The 27,928-nt window shown below is 33.5% G+C and overlaps 2 protein-coding genes and 1 non-coding gene across 4 annotated transcripts in view; 2 read left to right on the plus strand and 1 right to left on the minus strand.

The window, feature by feature from the left end:
• Window positions 1–557: 557 nt before the first annotated feature.
• On the minus strand, window positions 558–8,325 carry LOC111050527. The gene is made up of 3 exons (XR_005570559.1): window positions 7,432–8,325; window positions 3,823–3,972; window positions 558–1,016 (listed from the first exon to the last, which is right to left on the minus strand). It is a non-coding gene; the product is annotated as an uncharacterized LOC111050527 (transcript).
• On the plus strand, window positions 5,150–12,512 carry LOC111050526 (probable beta-hexosaminidase fdl). Its single transcript, XM_039421746.1, has 3 exons — window positions 5,150–5,361; window positions 9,945–10,084; window positions 10,581–12,512. The coding sequence occupies exons 1-3, from the start codon at window positions 5,248–5,250 to the stop codon at window positions 12,217–12,219; spliced, it is 1,893 nt and encodes a 630-aa protein (XP_039277680.1). The 5' UTR covers window positions 5,150–5,247; the 3' UTR covers window positions 12,220–12,512.
• Window positions 12,513–26,159: 13,647 nt separating this feature from the next.
• Window positions 26,160–27,928, plus strand: part of LOC111048342 (ras-related protein Rap-2a) — a 101,510-nt gene continuing 99,741 nt past the window's right edge. For both annotated transcript variants that reach the window (XM_022334219.2, XM_039421748.1), the window contains exon 1: window positions 26,160–26,392. The gene's annotated coding sequence lies outside the window, so the exon portion shown is untranslated. The remainder of the gene's footprint in view (window positions 26,393–27,928) is intronic.

Consider the following 27,928-nt stretch of genomic DNA (forward strand, 5'->3'; position numbering starts at 1 on the left):
TTTGCTGAATATATTTATAAAGAAATAATAATCTTTGTACCCAACTCAATAATTAAGGTTATATTCTTGTAAGGTCTATTTTTGTAATCCAAAAATACTATTGATCACCTGAATTTGTTCTTGCTTGAGTAAACCAAAAGCCTTAAACCCTTTATAAACCCGAATGTTTATGAGGTATTTGTTCCCAAAAAAACAACACTTAGAGATCCATCTTATTTTATTAATCACCCGAACATGATTGTAAATTCATTAAGGCCATCTTACAAGTACCAATAAGTAAAATTTACAAATTAAAGAAGCATTTAGTGATTACAGCAGGAGAAAGTGAAATATTTTAAGAGTTCAGATCCTGGATCACAGTTTACTAAGTTGAATGTCATAGCTTAAAAGAATCTATCACTATTTACATTATCCAAGGGGATCATTTCCCTACTAGGTACCGTTTATTCAGAATAATATTATAACATTATTGTTATTGGTGTTGGAAGCAATAGGCTCAGATTGATATTGTTTGTACACTACCGTATTATAAAAAATGCACTTTGGTGAGATGATTGATTATTCACAGTATAAATAAAACTTCAACAACAAATGATAACATTTTCAGTGAGAACTAGTTATGTTTATGTACGTCCTAGGATTTCTATAAAGAAAACAGTCAATGATCTATATCTAGTTTTCCCACTTATTTTAAACATTTTTTGGTGAATTATTTTGTGCTCAGTTGTCATTGTGGTTCAATTTAGCGAAGGCATCCATTGAGAAATGTGCGAATCTTCCAGATTGAGCATAATGTGTGCTTCTGCAGTCACTGGTTTTTGAAGTTGTAATAGAAGTTTTTAGAGTTACACACTATACACATACTAAACATATCCACATGCTGCCAATTTGACGGCGGAATCGTAGCTTGGAGGACTCTGGTCGTCCTTCTTGCTCTGACTGCTGACCACCTCATCGTAAGTCGGAGGAGGACTTGGAGTTCGCGATCGTTCCACTTCTGCTGCTATTTCAAAACACTGTCAACAAGTGAAAATTTGTTTAAAATCACTCTTTGTCAAATTCACTATCAAACTGAATAATAATAAACTATACAAACTATTCCTTTGCTATCTAGTGGGTACGAACAAATGTAAAATGTTTTATGCATAGCTAAAATTGGATTTTAAAATTCATCAGGTATGAGAAGTACCTACTATTTTATTGTTCAATTTTCAAAACTCCCAAGTTGATGCTAAACTCAAATTTCTGTTGTTTATAGAATACCTAATACATTCTATTCAAAATCTGAAACATATTAATCATTCAATTATTGTGGAGCTCACATTCATCCATTTCTTTTTTTCTAAAAAAATTAATGTATTAAATGTTTATATAAATAGACTATATGTATAATAGCTATGTAGTTATAAGTATATATAATCTATTGAAATTGTCTCATATATTTCCATCTTGTTTTTGTATTGGTTAATGTCTATTTTCAACTCATGAATAAATGTGAGACAGTAATATCTTGGACTTAGTCACCTATAAATTTGGAAGAAAAATAGCACAAGGACTACCTTATTATTTTATCTCTCAATGTTATTACTTTAGTGTCATTTGCATTGTAAGTATATAAAAAATAAAATAAATAAATAAAAAATAAGTCTTTTAGAAATAAGTTTTAATACAAAGTTTTCCGACAACGAAATCACAAGATAAATTATTGATTGTATTATGATAGATGTAGTGACATTTCTCCATAATTCAAAATTCAATTTTTTTTATTGCCGTGAACAAATACATGTTATTGACCAAGTCATCAGGTAAACATATACATACATTTCACATAGGTACTCAAGAAATTGGGATTGTGAGACGTTGATATTGATATAATGGTAACTATACTTATTGACTACATCAACGTCTTATTCTTTCTATTATTTATCTAATCAGTTTTTACACAAAAACATTCGATTGAATTGATATATACTTGCAACATGCAAACTAAAGTGTAAATGAGTGTCATCTAGTGAAACCCCAATTCTGACGAAAAAGACAATAAATAATAATTTGAAATAAAATATAATTAGATCCAACAAAACTTTATCAAAAATTACTTAAGATGGTGAGATTAATCTATTTGAAATAAAATGCATTCCTGTATTATTTAAAATATTATATCTGAACTAGGTACTAAGAATACATTGAATCAGAAATAAATTTCAACAAAATTTGCTTGTCAATAAGTTTTTTTTTTTTATCTGGAACTATATGGAATTGGCCTACTTACAAATAGGTAGAATGATAAACTCAGTTTATATTCATACAAAACCATTCATACAGTACGAAGGTGCAACAACACATAGAGGAAAGATGTACACCATCCACAGTATGGAGGTAAAGGAGAAAATAGGTTTGAAAAACGTAATTTATGTTTCTCTAGTTCGTCTCTAGTTCGAGTTATTTATTTATTTGAATATTACAACAGTGCGATAGTATCCCTCTAGCTGTAAGCTATTTAAGGGATATATAAAAATAATCCATTACATACAATAAAACAATCAATAACAATAGTTCTGTTTTCTTATCGACCTCATTATATTTCTTCATTGTTTTTGTAACTGATTGTTCTGTTTTGTCCATTGCACCATAACTCAACTTAAATATAAAATAGGAAAAGACTTTGCTCGGTAAGCGATAATTAACAAGATATCACTTTGGGATATTACTTAAAAATATTATTCACTCTAGAGTGAATATACAGTATGTGATATACCGTATGTGTCAGCGGACACACATTTTTATTAAATCATAATACATCTTCATTGTAAAATTAAAATAGTTTTGAACTCAACAATACATAATAATCCTTCCTGAAACTAATCAAAATGATTTATTCTCATGAAGTGCACTTTAAGGTTAGTTTGAATCTCATTTTTACTCTGTAACATTGTCAACTCTATTAGCAATTAATTCAAAAGAAATTGGATTCTGAATTCTGGAGCTCTTTTACCATAGGCATTGTTATATCTCTGGGTTCTATAAGGTTCATTAATTTTAAGTTATGAGTTATTTCTTTGAGTGGTTTTTAGTATGTGGAGGATCTATGTGATATTTTACATCACATAAAATATAACTTACATACTCAACTTAAAATAAATATCACTTTACATACTGTTATTTCACTTAAAGTTACGTTGACTGGTATTTTCTACTTTCACCCTTCATGCTATGCAACTAACTAACCAAGTGCCGTTGACTGAGTGCCGTTTGCACAATGACAGTTTAAACTAAATTTCATTTTAAACTGGATCAAACCCATATCAAGTCTTGTTGGCTATAATGTGAATCATTTTGAGTTCAAGTCACAAGCTGATGAAATTCACTCTAAGCTTTGACTGTGAAAACGGGCCTTCGTTTGCTTAAACTACAATTCCTGACGTTGCATGTCTATACGGACACTATTGCAATATTATAATATGTGAACGACAATAAAATTATTTTAATTTATTATTTAAATTAAAATGAATATTTAATGCTATTTATATTATTTTGAAATCAATTGAAATAATTTGATTATAATAGAAATAACTCGTAACCTTCTCAAATTGTTTATTCAGATAAACATCACTAATTCCAGCACTGCTCATGCCATTTTCAAGTGTCAATTTCACTTTTGAAAATGGCATGAGTGTTTAGTTTTTATACAAAACAATTTGAAAAGGATACTAGTTACTTCTAGAATAATAAAGCAATTAAAGTAGCCCTATTTGAATCCTTTATCAATTTATTTATAATATCATTTTTCACTCATTTATAAATACAAAAAAGTCCTTTTACCTGCTGTTCTAGAGTGAATATTTGTAACGTTGAGTCAGTCTCTTCAGGTACTTGAATCCATTGTTCGGCTCATAGTCTGGTTTATTCACTCTCCTATGGCAGCAATAGCACACACAAACAACCAGCAGCAGCATACCACTCATCATCGCTCTGAAAATAATCATGAACGTTACAAAATTGAAAAAAAATAATTCGGTAACTTTAATGGCAAATTAATCTTACAATCCAATATGGAAGAGAATATTTGTAATAGTAATGAAGAACTCCCATAATTCTAAAGAATCATCATCATGGGTTGATTTCTGATTCTTTATCCTATGGTATACTGAATGATAATTCATTTTTAATAGCCCAAAAGGGTATAACACTCATTTCAAATTCAGTACAGTGAATTTTTTCCAATGTGAAATAGTAATAATATGCGAATAAAACTGACATGCATGCAATATGGTATTCCAATTAATTATAGATATAAATCGTTCTACAATATAATCCTGTAAGAAAATTATTTAAACAAACATAACATGAAGAATCACAATAAATAGAGCATTTTCAGTAGTTTGATAGTTTTCAACAATCTTCTAAATGAATGTTTACTAATTTACACTATTTGTCAGCTTTTTGATGTGAGATACGCTATTCAAACGTCAAAATTTGAAAGGGGTAAAGAAAAGTTTAAAACTAAATCTATACTAAAATGATATCTAGCCTACTAGTTCATATATTCCATATAAAACGTAAAGTTTACGATACGTATTGATCAATCTGAATTATTATGAACTGACATGATTGAAGTTACTCCCCAGATACTCTAAGAACATCTAAAAAAGAGTAGATATTGAATAAATAATACTCTTCATATCAACCAACCATCTTTATTTTAATACATTCAAAACTAAACTGTTATTAACGTTCTGGTAACTAGTGTATTGAATATCTATTCAAGAAGAGGATCATTATCTGAAATAGAATGGATGATTATTATAATTATGAAATTGTTTGGAATTGGGCCTACGATTTGAAATAATATAAAAAATCCCATTAAAAACAATTAAATGGGTAATTCACAGTTGAATGTAATAAACTGACTTCATTCTTGATATTGATTTGAAGAATATTATTCTCAAACTCTAATACTATCATTTATCCCTATCATGATATTATTAGGCCTATTCATCCCTATCATATTATCATTTTATCCCTATCTACTCTCCAAACAGATAATATTCTTTATACAGTGTATGGGCCACTGATGGTAAGTTATTTGTAATGTATGAATAATGAAGGAACCTATTCAACAAAGCTTGGAGAAGTGACGTACAGTTTAGAGGAAATGTCATTTGATAACAATATGTAATCGTGGGAGTAATTGAACACAAGCAAAGATTTTGTGAATCATATTAATTTTTTCAATGTTGATTGTTGATGTCAAATAATATCAATGTATCCATATTGTTATTAGTACGTACATCTCTAATTATTTCTCAGTTGAAGTTACCTTTTGAAGTGATTAATTACATGAAGAAAAACATGAAATATGTAAGTACATTTTAATATTTTCATGTTTCTCTTATAGGCCTATCTGTCGGGTCTTTCCCATCTACTGATGCTTATTGGTGTAACGTGCGAGTTTTTTCAACTGTACTATAATGGGTACTAGAATGTGAATTGACTTGAATATGGGCGATAATATTATTTCTCTTGTTTTCCTATATTAATAATATCAACCAATTTATTCCGTCCATTGATACTGTAGCAACACATTCTTTCTTATTTCTATATCTTATTATTATTTTCTTCATTACCTATTGCTTAGTTTTCATCTGCCTGATAGTGCCTACTCATTTTTCTCAATATACATTTCTCCCAATAATCATTTTCTGATGTATGATCATACATTATACATTCTCAAACTAGGTAGCCTACATTCGTACATATTTTATCCATTTCCATCCCAATCTGAATATTATTGTTCTCCTAGTTTGATAAGTTAATCCCATAACTGAGTATGTTTTTGTGCTTTGAATTACTTTTATAACTCTTTCATTTTCATAATGTTTCTTTCATATCTATTCTAAGTATCTACAACTTTCTTCTATTGCTAACCAGGACACTCTTTCCTTTGGATTGCATCTGTCATCTTCGGTTCATCATCTTTTTCCTTTCATCTTAAGTATAATATTCAATCAATTCACATCAAACCTTCACTGATTTGATTTAATTCCATAGGATACTCTATATTGTTCGTAAGCTATGTGAGATTTGTCCCTAAATAATTTATTTCGTATTTCATTCCTTTTGTGCAATATGGGGTCTTTTTATTGACCCAGTAACTATAGGGAATTAATCAATCAATCAATTCAGAATGTTGAATAGTCAAATGTGGTTGAAATTGATAGATGTGAGATGCGTTTTGAAATATTATATATAGAATAGTCAATAATGAAATAGATAAATTATTCGTCTTGAAATAATGAATGATTAAATATGAATAGATAAAAACAAAAAAAAGTAAATTATCCCTGATTCAAATATTGATAAGTTATAAGGTATGTCCTACCTCTTAGCATTTGCAAATGCATGTTAGAATATTGGTGGCAATCCTTCAAATGTTATTTATTTAGAAATCCATATAAATGTGATTTATTGTACTTTTTGACGTTTGTTATTATTTTCATATATTTTTATTATTTTTGTATACGGTACATTTGTCTAATGAGATAGATTTTAGCCTATTCTTCAATAGGCTATACAAGTTAAGTAGTCAAATCAGGATATTTTTCTACTAAATTTAAATTTCTTATCTTCCCAGTTTCACATGAATGGTTATTATGGATATTCCACATAAATGTGAATTATGTGAAGTAGTTAAACTAAATTTTTATCTTGCAATTTTTCCACAAGCAGGGGCTTCCTTGTATCCACCAAAGATACAACTACGGTATTACAGATAATTATAAAAATCAACTTTAATTATTAAAATCAACTTTATCTCAGATACAACTGTGGTTGTACTGGGCCAGTCCATGTTATTTATCCAGTATTTATTTTAAACTTCACGTAGGGCCTACATTCAATTGATATTTTCATTTTTGACTACGTATTCTCTATGGAATTCTTCATATTTTTCATTAATTCATATTATTTTTCATCGATATAATAATAATAGCCTATCGTATGACTTCTATTGGTAGGTAGTCCTCGAAGTTTCACCTCCCCTGAATATGATTTATAAGCTGGCAATAAGCCTCACAACTCTTAAATATCAGCTGGGACCGACACATAACGTGCCCTTCAATAACACGGATAATTAATAATCCATATGATTTTTTTGAATCACATGATTTCATCCCATTTGCTAGTGCCATCTGTAGAGCAACGAGTGTACGGCATTTCATGTTTGATTTGTTGCATTGATTTGAATTGCAATTTCAAAAACTGATGCTGAAACTCTAGTTTTAATTTATGCTTTGCTAGATACTGCTTTTGCAGTAATAGGCTGAACACGTGGTAGTGTAGGTGCAAGGATAGTATATAGCTATACACTATTCTATATTGGTACTATTCTTGGTGTAGGTGTACACTCACTAGGCCTACAGGTATACTCACCCTCCCAAAAGAACATTGACTCCAGCATGAAGCGGTGGAGTGGTTGTCATGTTCCTGTGTCCCTCACTTGACGGTGATCCAGATTTCTCTCTTGTCGCACTCAATAAAGCTAATCGTTGTGCTGAAGATAGTCCACTTAGCATTATAGATAGATTATCACTAGAAGGACTGGATTTATTTATTGATTGTTTCCCTTCATGTGATAGGATACTGTCCAGTTTTATCTGTTAATATATGTCTATAAATTATGATTCATGTATTTCGTTTACCTACATTTCAATTCATAGTTCTCATGAACTAGGACTGTTATAATGAAATATTATTATAAGAATAGATTATTTGGACGGATTAAAGGCACTTTGTATAACAACGTTCAGATAATTTGATAATAATTTACAACACTGATATCGATTTCCAACTGATGTTATTCCAAAATATACCATCAATATCTGTCTACTTAGGCCAACTGATGTGTATTATAATATTAACATGAACTGGTTACCGTACCGTATCACATCTTCACTGCTGAATTATTTCTAACCAATCACTGGAATTGTAATAAATATTCAGTGTCTTAACGTTATAAACAAAGCTCACTAGGCCTATAACACGTTTTGCACACTTCATGAAGGATAACATGGTGCAAGGGTTTTCTTGAAATTCTCAGTCAACACTAGAGGAGGTTTTACTGGAAATTTATGGTGGTATAATGCAAGTTTTCGATTTGAACTCTGCATATTGATTTCAACTATTGGCCTTGCTTTATATCAATAAACTATTATCCTCCTGTAAGTGCACTTTTTTAAAGGAAAATACGACTATGTAAGAAATAGACCAGTCCTTGAAAATGCAGAGTCTGTCAACAACCATGCGCCAGACCATGGATTTAACTCTTGTTCGCCGAGTGCTGGCATCTGGTAGACAAACTGTGAACTGTGAACACTTGGCGCTAATCTATAATACTGATACGTCACGGCTGTTGCTTGTTTACAAGTGTGACGTCACATGCTTGTACTCGCTCAGCTACCTTCCATTGCAGGATGTCACCTCTCCATCATCCTTCTACCATCTTTCATTTGTCATTTGTCTAGCTTTTTATAGCGTTCATAGAATTTTACAATATATAAATGTGGAATTCAAATTTGATAAGAAATTAAAGATAAAGTGAGAAATTGGAAGAAAGATACCACAAAATTACAGAAATCAGGAATGCTACAGTAGAATGATACAAGAATGGTACATTATGGTATCGGTCTATAATAAGTTCATTGGAACTAATTTTTCGTTCTCTGTAAAGAATATTCCATTATCACATCAAGTTAATACGTATCTACAAAATGAAGACACAAGAATAAACTATCTTGTATTTTCGTACAAAAGCATAGTCTACTTTTATTTTCATTCAATACTGTACCATCACTCGTCAATAATTATTACTATTATCATCATCCATGCATAACTTTGATTCTGGAAAGATAAAATTATAAAATTGAAATTATTAATAGATAATTCAAGTAACTTTATCTTGTGGAATAATATTCAAGTAGCATAATCATGTAGCAAATTCTATCTGATTTGATTAGTGCCTCGATAATTGAGCTTATTGTCAACAAATTTATTTAGTGATATACTGTAATTAAAAGCCTACCTCATTATCACTTGTTTGTTTAAGCTTCATTCATCCAAATAAACTATTAGTTCGAATACATTTCTTAAGATTTTCGTATTGGGCTACCATTCGTGAATGTTTGTTTCATAAGTGGATGCAATCTACGGTTGGCTATCATTTTCTTTTGTATCAAATAAGTAAGAATTTGATTATCTTTCCTTAATTTCTACTGCTCTCTCAACTAGTTTTTTACTTATTAAGTAGAGTTTCTTATTTGATCATTACTTCGAGTTATAATTCCCAACAGCTCTAATTCATCACAACCCGGTCGTGTGTTAATGGGAAGGATATTTTATATCCTTCTACAATCGCCAATTATTTGTTGAAACACCACCGATTTATGAAGTTACATCACATTATTATATTATAGTTATTCTAATTGCATTCTATATTTATTATCATTGATTAATTATTCATACTTTGTGAAATTCGTTGAATAACTAGCATTATCGTCATTCAATGTAAATTAGTGTATAAGCCAGTAAATATTGTAACATACATAAATAAAGAAATCTAATCCAATCTAATCTAATGTAACGCTAGCTTAAATGTCGTTTTGATTCTTGTTGATAGCTAATTCCAATTGCAATTGTATCAGTCACTGATTCAAATAGTTCATTCACGTCTGTTTTCAACACGGCATTATTCATGATGTGGATAGATGTGTCGGAATCGAATCAAGATAAGGAAGAGGTCATTCCACTAGTCCACGTCCGCAAAGTACCTGGGAGACCAATTTACAAAATCACAATTTCCCAAATCACAACAGAGCTTGATGTTAAATCAATATATTGGTTATGATTCAGTTTTCATATTCATAACCTAGTAGTTTCTCCTGTTTCAGGTTTGCTTTGTATGCAGTTTGGCAGCTAAGCGAAAAAGCAATTTCGTTTTCTCCATTATTGGATCAATCGTATTCATAACAATGTACTGGAATCTGTCTTCAATACATTTCTTAAAGCAAGAATTCAGGGAGTCTAACGAGTGAGTTTTCACTGTATTCATATACTACTAAAACGGTCGGATCAAACAGTACGAAATAATAGGCTATGATCAAGCATGGAGAACACTAAATCTGATGAAAAATCGAAAAAATTTCCGTTCCATATTATGTTTTGCAACTAATACACCTCACCATGGAGCATCTGAATTAGCTCGCCTTCCGATGTTTATCATAGAATCTCTCAGGAACTTTAAAGGTTTTATCACTGATAATTATTATAGGTAGTATCAGAATGCCAGAATGAAGTACCAACAATGATTACATTAGTACTGTATTATGAAAGTTTATACATCTATAAATAATGGAGAGTTTTGTAGACAATCCAAAAATGATAATCTTTGCAGTGAATCTGAGTTCCAGTGAAAAATGCTATATCAGAAAAGTTTTTTATATGTTTTATAAAGTGTTTGAATATTGAAATTCTCCCATTATCATAGATTTTCATGCATATGGCTAATATTATTTCGACTTCCACAGGATAGTTCGTTGGACGTATCACTGCGACAATCACACACAACTGTGCAGTCGCAGATGGCTGAAGTCTGATCACGATGTTCAGAGTCTCCAAACTTGCCAAATGTCCTGTGGAATCCCACCCATATGGCCCTTACCAACTGGTCAGATGAAGTTTCTCAACAGGAAAACTTTGTCATTCAGGAAAAACAACATCAAATTTCGTTTGTTGAAAGCTGAGAACTTCAATGTGAAACGTCTTTTGATTGGTGCTGCAGATATTTTCCTATCCAATCTGAAAAGTATGCCTGAAGTGGGAAACGTTGATGTGAAAAACGTAGATATTATTGTTACAATAATTGGCAAAACTAACGCTACTGAACTAGGGTTCGACATAGACGAAAGTTATAAATTGGAAATTACAGCCAATACTTCAAGTGTTTTAGTATCTATCAAGTCATCAACATTCTTTGGTGCTCGAAATGCACTGGAAACACTGTCTCAGCTGATTTGGTTCGACAGTTTGATTGGACAATACAGGATTGTTACTGGTTTGAAATTTGAAGATATCCCGGCTTTCAATTACAGAGGAATCATGCTGGATACTGGTAGCAATTTCATTCCTATTCAGGCAATAAAACGAACTCTCAATGCGATGGCCATGAATAAACTCAACACTCTACATTGGCATATGACGAACGAATTCAGCTATCCTTTCTGTTACAGTGATTGTATGAGTGCAATTTATGGTGCTGCATCTTCCAACAAGGTTTATACTTCGGAAAATATATTAGAAATTATAAATTACGCTGCAATAAGAGGTATAAGAGTTTTGCTAGAATTCAATAATAACCTGGATGATATAGGCGTGATTTGGAATAGTATTTTTGACGCAAAGAACCAAATTGAGAAACTGAAATATCCTGAAACCAAACATGGAATAGCTCACAAGCATATGAATGAAAACATCTTATCACATAGACCCTATATGATTCATCTGGGACGTGCAGGAATTAATCATTTCAATGGTGAATTCAATTCATATTCTATTGGAAATGGGATTTATAATGATAGGGGTATGTTTTATAATGGAGATTATGATGTAGACAATCAATTCAATTTGCTTCCAGTAACAACTAAACCCCTAGGAAATCTGCCCAAGGAATTGGAGGTTTCGAACGTTGTTGTTTGGTGTGATACCGTTAATTATTTCAGAAACATTTCAAGCACCTTTGATAATCGAAATTTCATTGCACATGTAAGTTCTGAAAGTTCAGCAAAAGTTGAAGAGAAATTTCTGAACAATGGATACAAAGTAATAATTTCGCATTCGGATGTTTGGTTCTTGAACAGACTACCAACGTGGTCAACAGTCTACACCCACCGACCATGGCAGAACTACACCAACAAGCAAGTCAATAAGGTTGTGGGTGCCCAAGTTTGTCTCTGGACTGATAATGTTGATGAAAACTCGTTGGACTCTCGACTTTGGCCCAATGCGGCTGCTTTTGCTGAAGCAGTTTGGTCGAATTCGCCAGACATTCACGTGGAGCTCGCCACAATGAGACTGGATGTTCATCGGTTGAGAATGGTTCAGAGCGGGGTAATGGCTGCTCCCATCCAGCCACAGTGGTGCTCATTAAATCCAGGTGAATGCTTATAATAATAAACATTTTCGAGAATAGCGTTTTAAGCAGTTTCCAATGCAGTTTCTCTTCACGAGAAAAGTTATGTCCAATTCCGGTATCTTTTGTCCATATGTCTGAAGAATAATGGAAGTGTAACAATTCTCTGAACAGGATTGCCAGTGATTTGAAGTAAGATTTTAAGGAACTTACAGAAATTATACAATGATAAAAATGAAAAATGATTTGGACTTATTAATGAAATCGGGAATAAATTGAAAATAATATTCTTGTTTCGCGATAGAATATTTTGATAGAACTTGATATAAGTAATGCATAGAATTGATTCTTCTTCTTCTTCTTCTTCCTCAAGATTGCAAAATATTGTTCACATTTTTCTCCCTTTCCGTCCATTTCGTTACTATAACTCGATCATCGTTAATGAGAAAACTTTTCGCGATATGTCCTAAACTAATCTATCACTATCAGAAAAAGTTAATATATCTGAAAATATTTCTATCTTTGGTTAGTTTGTTTTAAAGATTCTCCACAGCTACTGCCAGTGAGATATTTCATTAAATTCATTCAAGACTTTCAACATTGGGTTCCAAAACAACCTGGAACTTATGTTGAATGAAAATGGAACCGTGACATCATGGGTTACTGTCCTCTCTTGGCCTCTGGGCACGTGACTCAACGTGACCCATTGATCTAAATGACGTCACATCCTTTTGCGTCACGGTATACCACACTGCTGGTCTACTTGTAATGGGATTTTCAGAGTGATACTACTTAAAATAGCTCACAGTTTTTAGAGTTTTCACTGAGAATCTGGGTTTAAAAAAACTTATCGTTTCTGTAGCCCGTTGGAAAAAATATTACCTCGCTTTCTTTTATATCTCGCAACTCGCATGAATGTGTTTTACACAGTCTCATTCAAAACACAGTAGGCTTCATGGAAAGCCTATCATCATCCATGATAAAAGCATCCATCCATCCTGATTCATCTTTTCCAAGTTACCATTTCGGGCTAGAGAGAAGAAAGAATAAGATGATCAATTTTCACATGAACAATTTTCCATTACTTCTAAGTAAATAAGAAGTTAATTTTTCAAATGAAATATTTAATTTTCTTTCAACTTTCTCTAACAAGAGAAGACTTTCACTTATTTTGAAATAAATAACTGGCGATGATCAACTAAGATATTGATAATTATGTTGATATTTCGATACAAGCAAATATTCAAGCCCTCGTAAATTCGTATTAAAACTCTATTCCTTGCTAGATCCAGATTTTCAAAACTTGCTAGACCTGGAAGAAGCAAGTCGCGTGGAACCAATGCTTGCATTTGAAATGATTTGCTATTGATATAATGAATGAGCGCTTCATTTACTTCAATGTTTGTTCGCATCAGTGTATCAATAGTCACAGCAACCGTTTGACAGTTATTACTTATGAAATATAATAATTGAAGTCAGGTGAAATCCTCGTTGTAGAATAATATGGTGGAAATATGTTATTGAATCGAGGATGATATTGAAAAATGGAAGTCATATTGCTGCATTTTGTACATCTGTATAACTCTATAATACCATGACAACTCATTATCTAAATCGCTCCTGTAGTTCTCATATTATATTTCTGAATTGGAGAAAGATAAGTTTGATTTAATTAATGCTAGCCAATTAAGAAAGAGTTCAAAAAAGCTACTGTTTATATTTCTTCACAAAATATAGAGTTTTCGAATCACTGCTTCCGTGTTATTCAACTTCTTTCAAGCGCTACTAGCTTGATGTTTGAAAGATTTATTATTTCTAGCAGCCTAATGATAAGGAGCGTTACAAACTTTGGTATGCTTTGTGTGTTAGTGGGTTCGAATCCTGCCGATAGCATGGACGTTTGATCATCTCATCTATAAACCAACGCACTTTTCACTCGCGCATGCATACAAAAGAAACGTTCCCTGCTTAATCTTATCAGTCGATTGCGAGCTACTCTCATTTCACGTTTCCCGAAACTTTTTTCACGAAATGCGTTTCTCCGGTGTACATCCCGCCTAAGTGTTCTCTATAGTATTTAAAGAAATCTAATTATCATTGCATTATCATTCGAAATAATCAAAGTCCAATCAATGGAAAAAGTACAACAATGTTGCGAATCAAATTATCGTATTAAGGTGATAAATTTCTATAGAAAACAAAATATTGACAAGAATCCTTACTGAATTGAGATTGTCCTTAGCTATTTTATTCAGCTCGGGTCATAAGCTCTCGAGAAGAATATATTTGATTCAACAGTTACAATACTGCGAGCTTGTGATGAAAGGAATCTATAACCAAATTCTCATGAGCTTGAACGAGCTTATCTGTCACACAATTGTGCAGTGGCTGAGGCTTGTAACGTATAATACGTTTATAACAGCACTGTAGATTTTTTTTCATTTTTCATTGCGGAAGATGCTTACATGAGCTTCTTGTTGGTGCGTGATTGATGAAAAGTGCGTTGGTGAATTGATGAGATGATCAAACGTCCATGCTATCGGCAGGATTCGAACCCACGAACACACAAAGCACACCAAAGTTTGTAATACAAACTTTGGTGTGCTTTGTGTGTTCGTGGGTTCGAATCCTGCCGATAGCATGGACGTTTGATCATCTCATCAATTCACCAACGCACTTTTCATCAATCACGCACCAACAAGAAGCTCATGTAAGCATCTTCCGCAATGAAAAAATGAAAAAAAATCTACAGTGCTGTTATAAACGTATTATACGTTACAAGCCTCAGCCACTGCACAATTGTGTGACAGATAAGCTCGTTCAAGCTCATGAGAATTTGGTTATAGATTCCTTTCATCACAAGCTCGCAGTATTGTAACTGTTGAATCAAATATATTCTTTTTAAGAGCTTATGACCCGAGTTGAATAAAATAGCTAAGGACAATCTCAATTCAGTAAGGATTCTTGTCAATATTTTGTTTTCTATAGAAATTTATCACCTTAATTCGATAATTTGATTCGCAACATTGTTGTACTTTTTCCATTGATTGGACTTTGATTATTTCGAATGATAATGCAATGATAATTAGATTTCTTTAAATACTATAGAGAACACTTAGGCGGGATGTACACCGGAGAAACGCATTTCGTGAAAAAAGTTTCGGGAAACGTGAAATGAGAGTAGCTCGCAATCGACTGATAAGATTAAGCAGGGAACGTTTCTTTTGTATGCATGCGCGAGTGAAACGGATTGCATGAAACAAGTTTCATGAAAGAGAGCTTCACGAAATGCGTTTCTCCGGAGTGCATTCCGCCTTACTATGAATAAATTGCATTACATGAGGATTGATGGATTATAATCATTGTGACAATAAGTTACAATTAACTTAAATTTGAGCTCGACTCAATAGTTTTCCGTTCCATCCTTGATCAGTAATAATAAAATGCTGAACTTTTATCTTAATTTTCAAATCAATCAATGAATAAATTGATATGTACATTCAATTCTATACAACTATCACAATTCTCTCGAAATGCTGCTGCCATAGCAAATGGTGGAAAGTAATAAAAGGTTTCCAGTGTGATATAACTATATTTTCCTGTCTTATCGTTGCATCATTTATCTGATTTGCAAGGTGTGAATAGTGGTGCGTGAACGACCGACCACATAGTAGGTGCTAGCTGGTGAACAAAGACACCACCAATTCACCCAACCATAAATCAGAAGAAGGTGGGTTCGAAAAGTGGGTCAATGGGGGAACACTTTGCGAGGGAAACAGGCCAGATCATTCATCTTTGCTACAAACCCCTTGCTTAGACCACGTGGCGCTTCCAGCAGGTCATCCACCCCTGTGACGTCATTAACCCCTTCTGACGTCATCGTTGCACGTGTCCCAGGTGCCCCAGCCCCACATTTTCACTTCTGCTCTCCAAAAATAGAACTCCTCCATCATTGATGTAAGTGGTCAAAGTGGAGTTGCTTCGTATGCGGGTCACACAGGGATGACACTCATAAACAATTTTATTTTGCAACCTTACCTTACAAACTTCACCCTTGGATTGAAGAATATTAAGCTTGACAGTATGGGTGTACTTATCAACAATACATCTTGTTACATAGAGAACTACCAAAATAGCACCAATTTCTATAATTTTTCCAGTATCAACAATCCATCTTGACACACAGGCTTTCTGTAGGTGAAGAGACTGAAAATTGAATGAATGATAATCTATTCATATTTTCCTTTGTCGGATGTCATTATTTCATTTTTTTTTTGACAATAAAATATATTTTAATTCAATACATGTATTTTTCTGAATCTCAGAGTTGATATTTGGTGTCGCCCTTCCAGCGAACGTAAAAATTTAGTCCACCTAATAGTCCAGTCAATATAGACATAAAAAAGGGGGTGTGCTTGCAATTTATATTGTGGTTCTGATTTTTTAATATATTATTTGGCTACATAAGAGAAGTCCAGAATCAATTTCTTCATGCAAAATTTCCTTGTGCTAGATACAGGGTGGCCCAAAAACCTCGTATTTTCGGCTCATTTTCCAGTTTTCAGCTATTTCTGCCAAATCTCGTAATCGGACAGAAAAATTTGCTCTCGCCTTTTTTCTAGATTATACAATTCTGAATAAAATTAGATCAACTCTCTAATAAGTACTGAGTTATGATTTTTCAAAAATGAGTGAAATTTGAAGGAAAAATCAATTTTGATAAATTTTAGTTTTTGATCAACAATAATCTCCAATTGTTACCATTTAGATGTATAATTCAAAATCCCTCTGGGCGTATTTTTGTGCTCTACAATCTGAGATTAGGTAGAGCGCTCTATCTTATAGAGATTTCCAGGTACACCTGACAACAATGCTCCTTGTATTGTGAAAAACACCTAATTTTCAGCTTCAACCATCATCACCAACTACATTGTCCTCACATTGATATTTCGCACAATGACATAAGTTCATGATATTATGTTCTATGAGAATCACCCGTTAGGTGCACTTCGTTTCAGTATTTCCTAGTGGAGAGGCGCGCTCAAGGACACCTCAAGGATCAAAATTTCAAACACTTATAACTTTTGACACAGTGCTCAGATTCCATTGTACTACGCTTAATTCTTATCGTCTCGTCAAGGCGGTCCAAAATCATGCATCATAAGTCAAATTCGGTAGGAAAATGGAAAATGATATGTTGAGTGTACTTAAGTGTAGGTACTTATTGAAATATGCAATATGGGCGTTCAATACCCAAAAAATGGCCAATTTCTATATTCAAAGCTGCATGTCTTGTGAAATACTTCTGATAAAATTTCCAAATCTAGTGAGAATGTGAAAATTGTCCTCCTCTACTCACTCCAATAAATAATACTTTCGATTCCAATACAATTCGAAAGTAACAGAAGATTTTAAAAATGGCGATTCCAGTTTTTACATTTTTTTCGTGATTTTACTGTTGATCAAGAGTTTCTAAAACGAGTCTGATTCATCATAGAAACTCACGATTGATTCCAAATTGTAGATAAATTCATCCTCTACGAGCTCAGTTGCCTAAAATCCATATTGAATCACCTTTCCCTATAATAGAATTGCCAAAACCGTTAATATTAGAAAAATATCTACGATTTCCGGATTTTTTTCAACAATCAAAACTCACTTTACGAACATATTTTTTCATAAATCGTTTACAGCCGATGAAAGAGAAAATTCTATTGTACATTTCAAGATCAAGTAATGATTTTTATAATAAGGGGTTACCGACATACATAGCTTTGAATATAGAAATTGGCCATTTTTTGGGTATTGAACGCCCATATTGCATATTTCAATAAGTACCTACACTTAAGTACACTCAACATATCATTTTCCATTTTCCTACCGAATTTGACTTATGATGCATGATTTTGGACCGCCTTGACGAGACGATAAGAATTAAGCGTAGTACAATGGAATCTGAGCACTGTGTCAAAAGTTATAAGTGTTTGAAATTTTGATCCTTGAGGTGTCCTTGTGCGCGCCTCTCCACTAGGAAATACTGAAACGAAATGCACCTAACGGGTGATTCTCATAGAACATAATATCATGAACTTATGTCATTGTGCGAAATATCAATGTGAGGACAATGTAGTTGGTGATGATGGTTGAAGCTGAAAATTGGGTGTTTTTCACAATACAAGGAGCATTGTTGTCAGGTGTACCTGGAAATCTCTATAAGATAGAGCGCTCTACCTAATCTCAGATTGTAGAGCACAAAAATATGCCCAGAGGGATTTTGAACTATACATCTAAATGGTAACAATCGGAAAATATTGTTGATCAAAAACTAAAATTTATCAAAATTGATTTTTCCTTCAAATTTCACTCATTTTTGAAAAATCATAACTCAGTACTAATTAGAGAGTTGATCTCATTCCATTCAAAATTGTATAGTCTAGAAAAAAGGCGAGAGCAAATTTTTCTGTCCGATTACGAGATTTGGCAGAAATAGCTGAAAACTGGAAAATGAGCTGGAAAATACGAGGTCTTTGGGCCACCTGTATCTAGCACAAGGAAATTTTGCATGAAGAAATTGGTTCTGGACTTCTCTTATGTACCCAAATAATATATTAAAAAATCAGAACTACAATATAAATTGCATGCACCAATGTATATAGTGACTGGACTATAATGACCGCCACCTGATGAAGGGTTTTTTTATTGTTATAATGAACAAGAGAGGAGAGGACATTCAAAAGATGGGAAATCTCATGTATTGACACAATGTACATTGACATTAATTATAGCATTTCCAACTATTATCGAGTAGAACTGTTCAACTCACTTCCGTTCTTGTCCGTCTGTAACGTACAAGCTACAAAGTAAGAATTGAACTTAAACGTACAACCGTACAACTTGAAATTGAAAAAAATACGTTGAATTCAAAATAATATACTTCATGATTGATGAAGTTGAGGAGTGATGCTTCTGTAACCGCCCCCAGATGGGGGTAGAATTAAGATATTTCTAAATTCTAAAGGGCGAGTCATGGGACTTTATAAACAACAAAATTTGCATTCTATTCCACTCCTAAATTTTATTGATGGAACTAACTACTAGGAATTTGAACAACAGATAATCGAAAACATTCTATTGCATATTCTATAAGTCGAGAAAACTATATTTAAGATTTTGCTAACTGTTTACGTTGGTTGCGTGAACTTTACTCATTCTACTACTACAATAAAAAATTGGGGACTCGGTCATTCAATGATTTCTAGCATAAGCTAGAAAATATAATGACACTCACAACCGTTTAATTTATGAATCCATCACTATTGGAATTTTCACTACACTAATATTGAATTTGACACTAATGGAATTTTGACTCACTAATATTAATCTTCAACAAACATTCTCACATTCACTTTAAATAATTAATTGATGAACTTCTTCAACATATTCTACGGATAGAAAATAATACATTTTAGCAAATTTAAACAATGCACAAATTCAAAACACACATTCAATCTGGGCCTTTGAGGCCCGAAGCTACCTCTAGATTTCAAGCTGTTTCGATTCGCGGCTTGATTGAGACTGATATTTTCCACGCAAATTATGTTCCCCTCCCACCAACGAGACGACGGTCCACGAGGAGACAGAGAATTCCGTGGGAAAGGAAAATGCAAGTTTGAAATATTCTCAAATACTCGTGTATTTTCCATCGCTAATGGAAATACAGTTCCGTGAGAATACTTCAAACCTGCATAAAATTTAAGACTTCCCGGACGCAAGTTAGCAAAATCTGAATGTGTAAAATAAATTTCTCACGATAAAAATTCATAAAGAAAGTTCAACTACAAGATTACTAAAGTATCACCATTGTTAAAGTCCTAATTCTACTTTTTTCAAATGGAACCAATCCATAAATTTATTTCAATATCATAACCATTACACTTCCATAGATGAAATGAAGAATGATGCATGATGTACAAACGATTCATCAAACCAAATTTCTTTGATAATAATATTATGAAAATAATTGCTCTCCATTTTTATATTGCAGCAATACATAAAATGGTTAGCCCATGAGAATTCTCATTGATAGCGTGTCCTCCTCCTATTCTCCTCAACAATAGGAGATTTCATCTGGTGAAGGATACCTAGGCTCATGAAATCTGAGATGAACAGTTGTGATATTTCATAGTCAAATTTAGTGCACCTCGTGCACGAGAACGAGTTCAACAACACATCTGTGACAGTATTGGCAAAATGAATTAGATTCGTGGTTTGTTCAGAATAGTCTTAGTTTGAACTGCAAAAAAACTAAAGTAATTCCCTTCAGTAGAGACTATAAAAGTTTTGGAATAAACTTGAATACGCAAAGTAGAGTTGAAACTTCTGATTCCACGACATTCTTGGGTCTGATGATGGAGAGTGATTCAAAGTGGAAGCTTCATATTTCTCATGTCACTGGTAAATTGAATAGAGCCTTGTTTGCATTAAGAGTAATGGCTAGAGTAGGGAGTGAAAAAACTGTTCTTTTTGTATATCATGCTTATTTTCTGTCAGTTATGAGATATGGAGTTATTTTTTGGGGGAAAAGTATAGAGAATAATGGAATATTCATACTGCAGAAGAAAGCCATTAGGATAATTTATAAGATTAATACAATGCGCTCTTGCAGACCTTATTTTAAAGAAAAGAGATTGCTGACGGCTCCTGCTATTTATATATTAGATTTAGCAATCTTCGTTTTTAAAAATAGACGAATTTATGAGGAGAACCAGGTGAGTCATCCCCATAATACTCGATTTAGAGGTTTTGTTTACCCACTTCACAGACTAAGCCTGCTGGAGAGTGGCCCGTTATAAATGGGAATGAAAATATTTAATTCAATCCCATCTCACATAAGAGAAATTGATGGCTTGAAGGAGTTCAAAAAAACACTTAGGGAATTCCTTATTGTATTGTGTCCGTACAGGTTAGCAGACTTCCTTGTTGAGTAGTGTTTGATTGATGTATGTTATGTGGGATCTGTAGTGTTGAAATAGGAGGGATGGTAGATATTAGATTAAACTTTGACGTGTCATATACTGCGGGATCGTTGCTCCCTTAATGCAGTTCAATAATTGTGAAAAAGCATTGCAAATCTCCTCAAAGTCAATCAACCAGCAATGAAATTTGGTCACAAAACAGTGCTGGCAACAAAACCCGCTATATTGATTATAAGCTGCTACAAAACATGCTATCTATTCTACCTTCGTTTAGTTTTGAGAATTTGAACGAATCCAACCTACTGAACTTCACAAATTGTTGTTCAGGTCGGGACAATAAGACTTAATGAATTGATGCGTCACCCACACCGCAACATCGTTCACTACTCAACTTTCAAGGTGAAACGTGGTTTCACCCAACTTTAAACTTGTCGGTCCATTGTTGGATGATTTGGTCTGAGAGCTATTCAAGTTTATTTTCGCCCGCCGCAATAATTAACAACGGTGTATTGATTGCAAGCTGAGTTTGGCAGCAATGATGCAGAGATGAAGAGTGACGAAGGCAGTGCTCGTATTGAAGGAAGAAAGTGTGATTGTGTGATACCAGACAAATAATAGAGATAAGAAGCGTTGTGTATTGTCTTGCGACGGAAGCGAGCGCGCTCTTCAAGTCTCATCCAGATGTCTATTGAATTGTGCAAAAACCTCAGACTTCGTGCAGTTCATAAATTAGAGAAGAGTTTCGATGAAACTTCATCACAAAAACAGTAAGAGGCAGAACAGTACTCAAGAGTGATTGAGCTTTATTCATCCTTCATTAGAAATATTATTGTAGAAATATCGAGAAAGGAAAAATGGCTACAGCCGTATTCTCCTAAATCGAAATGTGTTATTAGACAACTTTATCTCTTTTTTCTATTTTAGCTCTAATATTTTATCTCTTTCTTTTTAAGAAATACAAAGAATATAATATTATTTTCGAATACAATACTTCCGAATATAATACTCATGAATACTGGCAATGAAGAGAATAGGCATAAGTTATAGGCTATAAAAGCAAACTTATCTCCTGATTCAAATTCTATTTCTACATCTGAAATAATCAATCTGAAACAATACGAGTATAACTTAACATTATCTATTCTGTTTTCTTTTTCTTATCGAAGACCATCTCCACACTGAACAAATGTTCGACATACATGTTCGGCAAACATATTTGTTGAGGAGCTCAGGGACAAACATTTTAAAAAGTTTGGACAATCATTGCTTGTCAAACAAAAAAATACTGTTTTTCCAAACATTTTCAGTGTTCACAGCTTTAAAACATAAAACCTGTTCTTCCCACTTACAAATATTTTGCTTGGTGACGCGTCCACACTCGAAAATTGTTTTTCAAACATAACAAAATTCGCCCAAACTTTTTCAACAAACATGTTTGTCGAACATTTGTTCAGTGTGGACACGGCTTTAGACATAGCATCAGGATAAAAAGCCTGTAATACCGAACTCCAAGTAATAAACAACAACCCTACTCATTTTTCTTTCTAGTGTTACTGAAATTATCGGAACATGATAAAATATATTAAGTACCCTTGTACAAAACTCAACTAGTTTCAACTCTTCAAGAGCCGTTTTCAAGTTTGATTTCCATTCAAAAATTGAAGATTTGAAACTGGTTATGTTATGATAAAATAATACGTACTTGCTATATTTAATTGTGTTACAACAACCCTAGTATGAACTAAGTATACCAGACAATAAGGTGTCTTATAATTAACTTACTTATAATTTCACATTATCCATTAGTTTTTTGAGTCCTTATCTCTTCTATAAAAAACAGTGTTTAAAGAATTTTCTCTCAATGAAATCATCATTTTTTGTGATAATGAATTGACAAGTTCATAATCACAAAAAATGATATCTCATTGGGAGGAAATCCTTTAAACACTGTTTTTTATAGAAAAGATAAGGACTCAAAAAACTAATGGATAATGTGAAATTATAAGTAATACACCGTTTTTACTTTCCTTGCCCTATTACCATAGGTAAGGAAAGTATTGCTTTCGAAAAAATTAAGGTACCCAAATTTCCAAATTTCTATACGTTTCAAGGTCCCCTGAGTCCAAGGAAGTGGTTTTTGGGTATTGGTCTGTATACAATGTGTGTGTGTGTGTGTGTGTGTGTGTGTGTGTGTGTGTGTGTGTGTGTGATCCGACACGAACAGTTTCGATCAAATGCAATTCAAAATGGCGGCTGAAATGGCAAAAATGTTGTCAAAAACAGGGTTTCTCGTGATGCTCTCGAAATCGTCTTCAACGATTTTGATCAAATTTATACCTATAATAGTCATTGATAAGCTCTATCAACTGCCACAAGTCCCATATCTGTAAAAATGTCAGGAGCTCCGCCTCATGTATGCAAAGTTTGAGTTTAGATTCCCAATTATCAGTCTCCAGATACAATTTAAACAAAAACATTCAAGTGCAAAAGATTCAGCATGAAAGTCTTTACAATTAATGTTCAGTAACATTTTCACCTAAAATTGAAAATAAGTTCGAAATTCGAGAAAGTGTGATTATTAAATATTGCAAACTGTTGGTAACTGTTGATTCTATTAAATCATTCACTACGGAGAGATAGCAGACATCGTGTGTCTCCAGCGTTATTGTCCTGTCACCAGCTAACTCAGATCTTTGAATAGTAGACTAACTTATGCGCGTGAAAACTAGCATCAGATGATCAATTTTAATAACGGCAACGAAATTGTGTGAGTGCGCCACATCAGATTTTTTATAAATTAGATAAGGACTCAAAAAACTAATGGATAATGTGAAATTATAAGTAGACTAAGTTTCCTGTAATTAAACGGCCAAAGTTGAGCAGGTCTCACTTTTCTATACTAGAAATATTCAGAATTCACTCGTACTCGTATAATAAAATATTTTTATCCAATCTACATCATATCACAAGAAATTACTGGATAAGTCACCACAATTTCTACATTCATTTTATTAACTACTATTATTTACTATTCAGTGATACCGTACTGTACCTATGTGATAATTATTTCTTTATTATAGTAATCTTAATAACTCTAAAAAAGTAACAGAAAACATCACAATAAGTTCACAATTTTGTTCAATATTGCGTCAGATGAAAGATACAGTACAATGAATTAGTATTTCGATGTTGGTAGGGGAATGAATCCGTGTGACTGTGCAAGTTTAATATCGAGTAATGAACATTCTCACTTTGTGGAGTTGTGTTGGAATTGGCAATAGTTCTGTTTGTGTAGGCCAGCAGTCTGCATTCGAATGTGCAGAGCTTTTGAGGTTGAATGAGGCGGAAGGCGTGAGAGACATCACAAAAGGTTGTCGATGAGTTAGTGGCGAGAATGAGTGCAGGAGTGAGTGAGTGAGGTTGTAAAATGGAATGTTTGACAGGAAGAAAGAGAAAATTCAAGGTAGATTGTGGTTTAGTGAGGGAGTGAGGGAGATTAGATTATTTGATCAGCGATTGGATCTCTCTATCAATTCATGAGGGGTTGAACATAGTCATTTAAATTTCAAATTCTCGCTGTAGATGACAATAAATGATGTCTTTTTTCACTAAATCGTAATAAATCAAGAAAATAAATTGGCTATATAAATGCTGATGTTACAATGATTTGAAGATGGGATTCAACTGAAACTAATTCAAAGAAAATGCCAATCATTGTACCCTTACGTTTTGACAAGCCCTAGATGAGGTTAGCGGTGGATAACTTACAAGATGACACGTATCTACCGCGCGTAGATACGGGCGGGGTAGGAGGTTGTAGCATTGCCTTTATAAGAAAATTCAAGTGGAGCATCCGGTTAAGACCGTTTAAAATGCATTTATTTCACATAGATCATGTTCATTATTGAACGCTCACAGTGATTCTTGAATATTCGAAAAATCGTCCTAGGTTCACGAAAGGTAGACAAAAATGCTCATCCCAACTACATTCCATCCTATCCATCCATCCTATCCTATTTATGATATTTTTTTATGTAGTTTGATAAGTAAATTTGATTAGGTTATTCTAGATTCATATATTTATAGTATTTCATTCCCAATCACGCATTTATTATCCAGAAGCAGACCCTCAGAAAGTTTAACCCATCCAACCCAGTAGTTTAGAACACTGTGTTGTTTCGAAACCGCACTGTCCGGTTCACAAGCATGGCAAACAGAGATTGTTTTAAAACAGAACAGTTTTATCAGAGATTGACAATGGTGTAATAACCGAAACCGGTCTCTCTAAGTATCAATAAATCTGTGGTTTTTTGACAATTTCTTAGTCTTTTTCATTCAATATGAATAATCACCACAATATTAACTTCTCAACTACACAAAAAGCATGTTCAAGTAGTTCTAGAAAACGGATAAATAGCACCAGCTGTATTTTAAGTGAGCCAAGGTAAATACTAAATTGATAAGGTTTATACAAGGTATCCAGAATAAAATTCAATGTATTCTAGGTACATTGGGTTTATATAAGGTTTTTATAGACCTTGAAGTGGGCAATATTTGAGTTTTATAAATCTTATGTCAAATAAGGGAATGAAGAGTAATGTACAGTAATTATCAAGAAATGAGCTCATCCTAATATCATCCGTTTTGTGATGTTTTGTATTCTGAATTCTACTAATTTGCTTCCCACCCCTGAAACCCTCCACCCTCGCATCTTCTCTCATGATAACAAGGAAGCTCGTAGACAATTAGAACTCAGAGGTATACGCTTTGACAAATACTGAGAACTCCTCGATATTTTTGTTTTTCGTTAATTATGTGAGTTGTGATTGAGAGAAAACACGTTTAGCCTTTGTGACGGGCCCAGGTTGAGGGTTTGAGTGTGAGGGCGTGAGGCTGGGCCGAGAGCATGGGGTAATTGATTGAGCTTGCGCACTCAGGCACGCACAGGGGCGCGAAGGGGCGGCTGCGACGTTGGCCTCACCACCTCACAGCCCCACCGCCTCAGTAGAGTGCGCGACTCGTTGTTGTGAGGCCGCCGGCCGGCTATGATGTCTACGCTACCACCTGTCAGCGTCGTGGAAAACACTTTTCCCGATTTTCCCGACACCTTCAAGGAGTTCTTCTCGAAGCTGAGCAGCGATGAGCAGGACGAAAACGTCTCCGACCTGCTAGAGGACAAGCTGCTGCCTCGTATGGTCAGTGCCAACAATCGGCAGAGACAGCCACTTGAAAAGAGGTGGGTCGGTGTATGCTTATCACATTTCCATCAATTGATTGTCAGAAATTTGATGACTATCAAACACACTTCATAAGAGTGAATAACAATCTATTCTCATGTAAAATAGAATCGTTTATCATCAATTTTTCTCATAGTTGCATCAACACATTTAAAAATTTAGTTTATAAAATTAAAAGTTTTATTTATTCCTTTATTACGTTTTAAATGATGCTATAGAATGGACTTATAATAATTTTCATTTCATAATCAATTCATAGAGATTCTTCAGCTTTGTACAGGATATTATTACTGGGAATCACGAATATTAAACATGTTCTGGAAATAGGTGGGCGTTTGTTGGTATGCATTGTTGGGATTGGCTTTCATGTTCATTCCATTTGCTTTAATATTATCTCATTCAAAAATGTAAAACAATATTCCCAATCATTTCCAATCCAGTTTTCAAACTAATTCTGGGAATGACAAGATGGTGCTGTTTCAAAATGAATGGGTGTTAGTCAACTGTTCCAGCTATCAATTTTCAATTTGATATTATTCTTGGAATGGTTTGAATTCCATTGTCATATATCATGAAAACTCTTTCTGTAGCGAACATTCCATAGACGTTGCAGGATAGTTATGTAATATTTATAAGATTTTTCAACGTATGGATCGAAATAAGTTAATCATTTCTCTGGTAATAAACCTAGTAGTATGAGATTTTTTCATTCCCATGCAGTTTTGCATTTGAATAGCTCGATCAATTTCATAAAATTGAACTATCAATTTAGTATTTACTTTTGTTAATACAAAAAATATCAGACAAAACCCATAATCAATATTTTAGTTTATGTTTTCAAAGAGTACTATGATCCCTGAAGAATTCTTTGAAAAGTTCATATTCACTGGAAAGGAATTTATTGTTAGCCGGGTTAGCAATGAGACCGATTCATGATATAGTTATTTGTGCAACTAGTGCGCAAAGTGACAGTTTGCTGCACCGAAAGAAACGTTTACGCCCAAGCCGTAGGCGAGGGCGGAATGGTTTCTTGAGTGCAGCAGAGGAACTTTGCGCACGTATTTCACATTAAGTTTTTCCTAGTTACCATTGAATATGAAAAGTGGGTAATTATGGGTAAAATTGCCTGAAATGCATTAAATGTTTTTCTGTGTAATTTTATTATTGATAAAAACCTTAATTTATTGTCAAATTGAATAAAAATGTTGTCCTTGGTTATAATATCTAATACTAATAATTTGCGCGTTGTGCTTCGTTGCACCTCTGCTCACTATAGCAGCCCAGTCACTGTTACCAACTTCATTTTGATTTTGCTGCACTGATGCTCCATATAACCTACTAAGTATTTTGCGTTGCCATGTTGCAAATCTGGAGTGCAGAAAAATTTTCCCGCACTAGAGCGGAAAAGTGATTCTTTGCGTTCTGTAATCAGTGCAGCAATGGCCACTTTTCAACGTAACTGTAGGAAATAGTTATTTGTGCAACTAGTGCGCAAAGTGACAGTTTGCTGCACCGAAAGAAACGTTTACGCCCGA

Source organism: Nilaparvata lugens, chromosome 2 (genome assembly GCF_014356525.2).
Source record: "Nilaparvata lugens isolate BPH chromosome 2, ASM1435652v1, whole genome shotgun sequence".
In the NCBI taxonomy this organism is placed as follows: domain Eukaryota; kingdom Metazoa; phylum Arthropoda; class Insecta; order Hemiptera; family Delphacidae; genus Nilaparvata; species Nilaparvata lugens.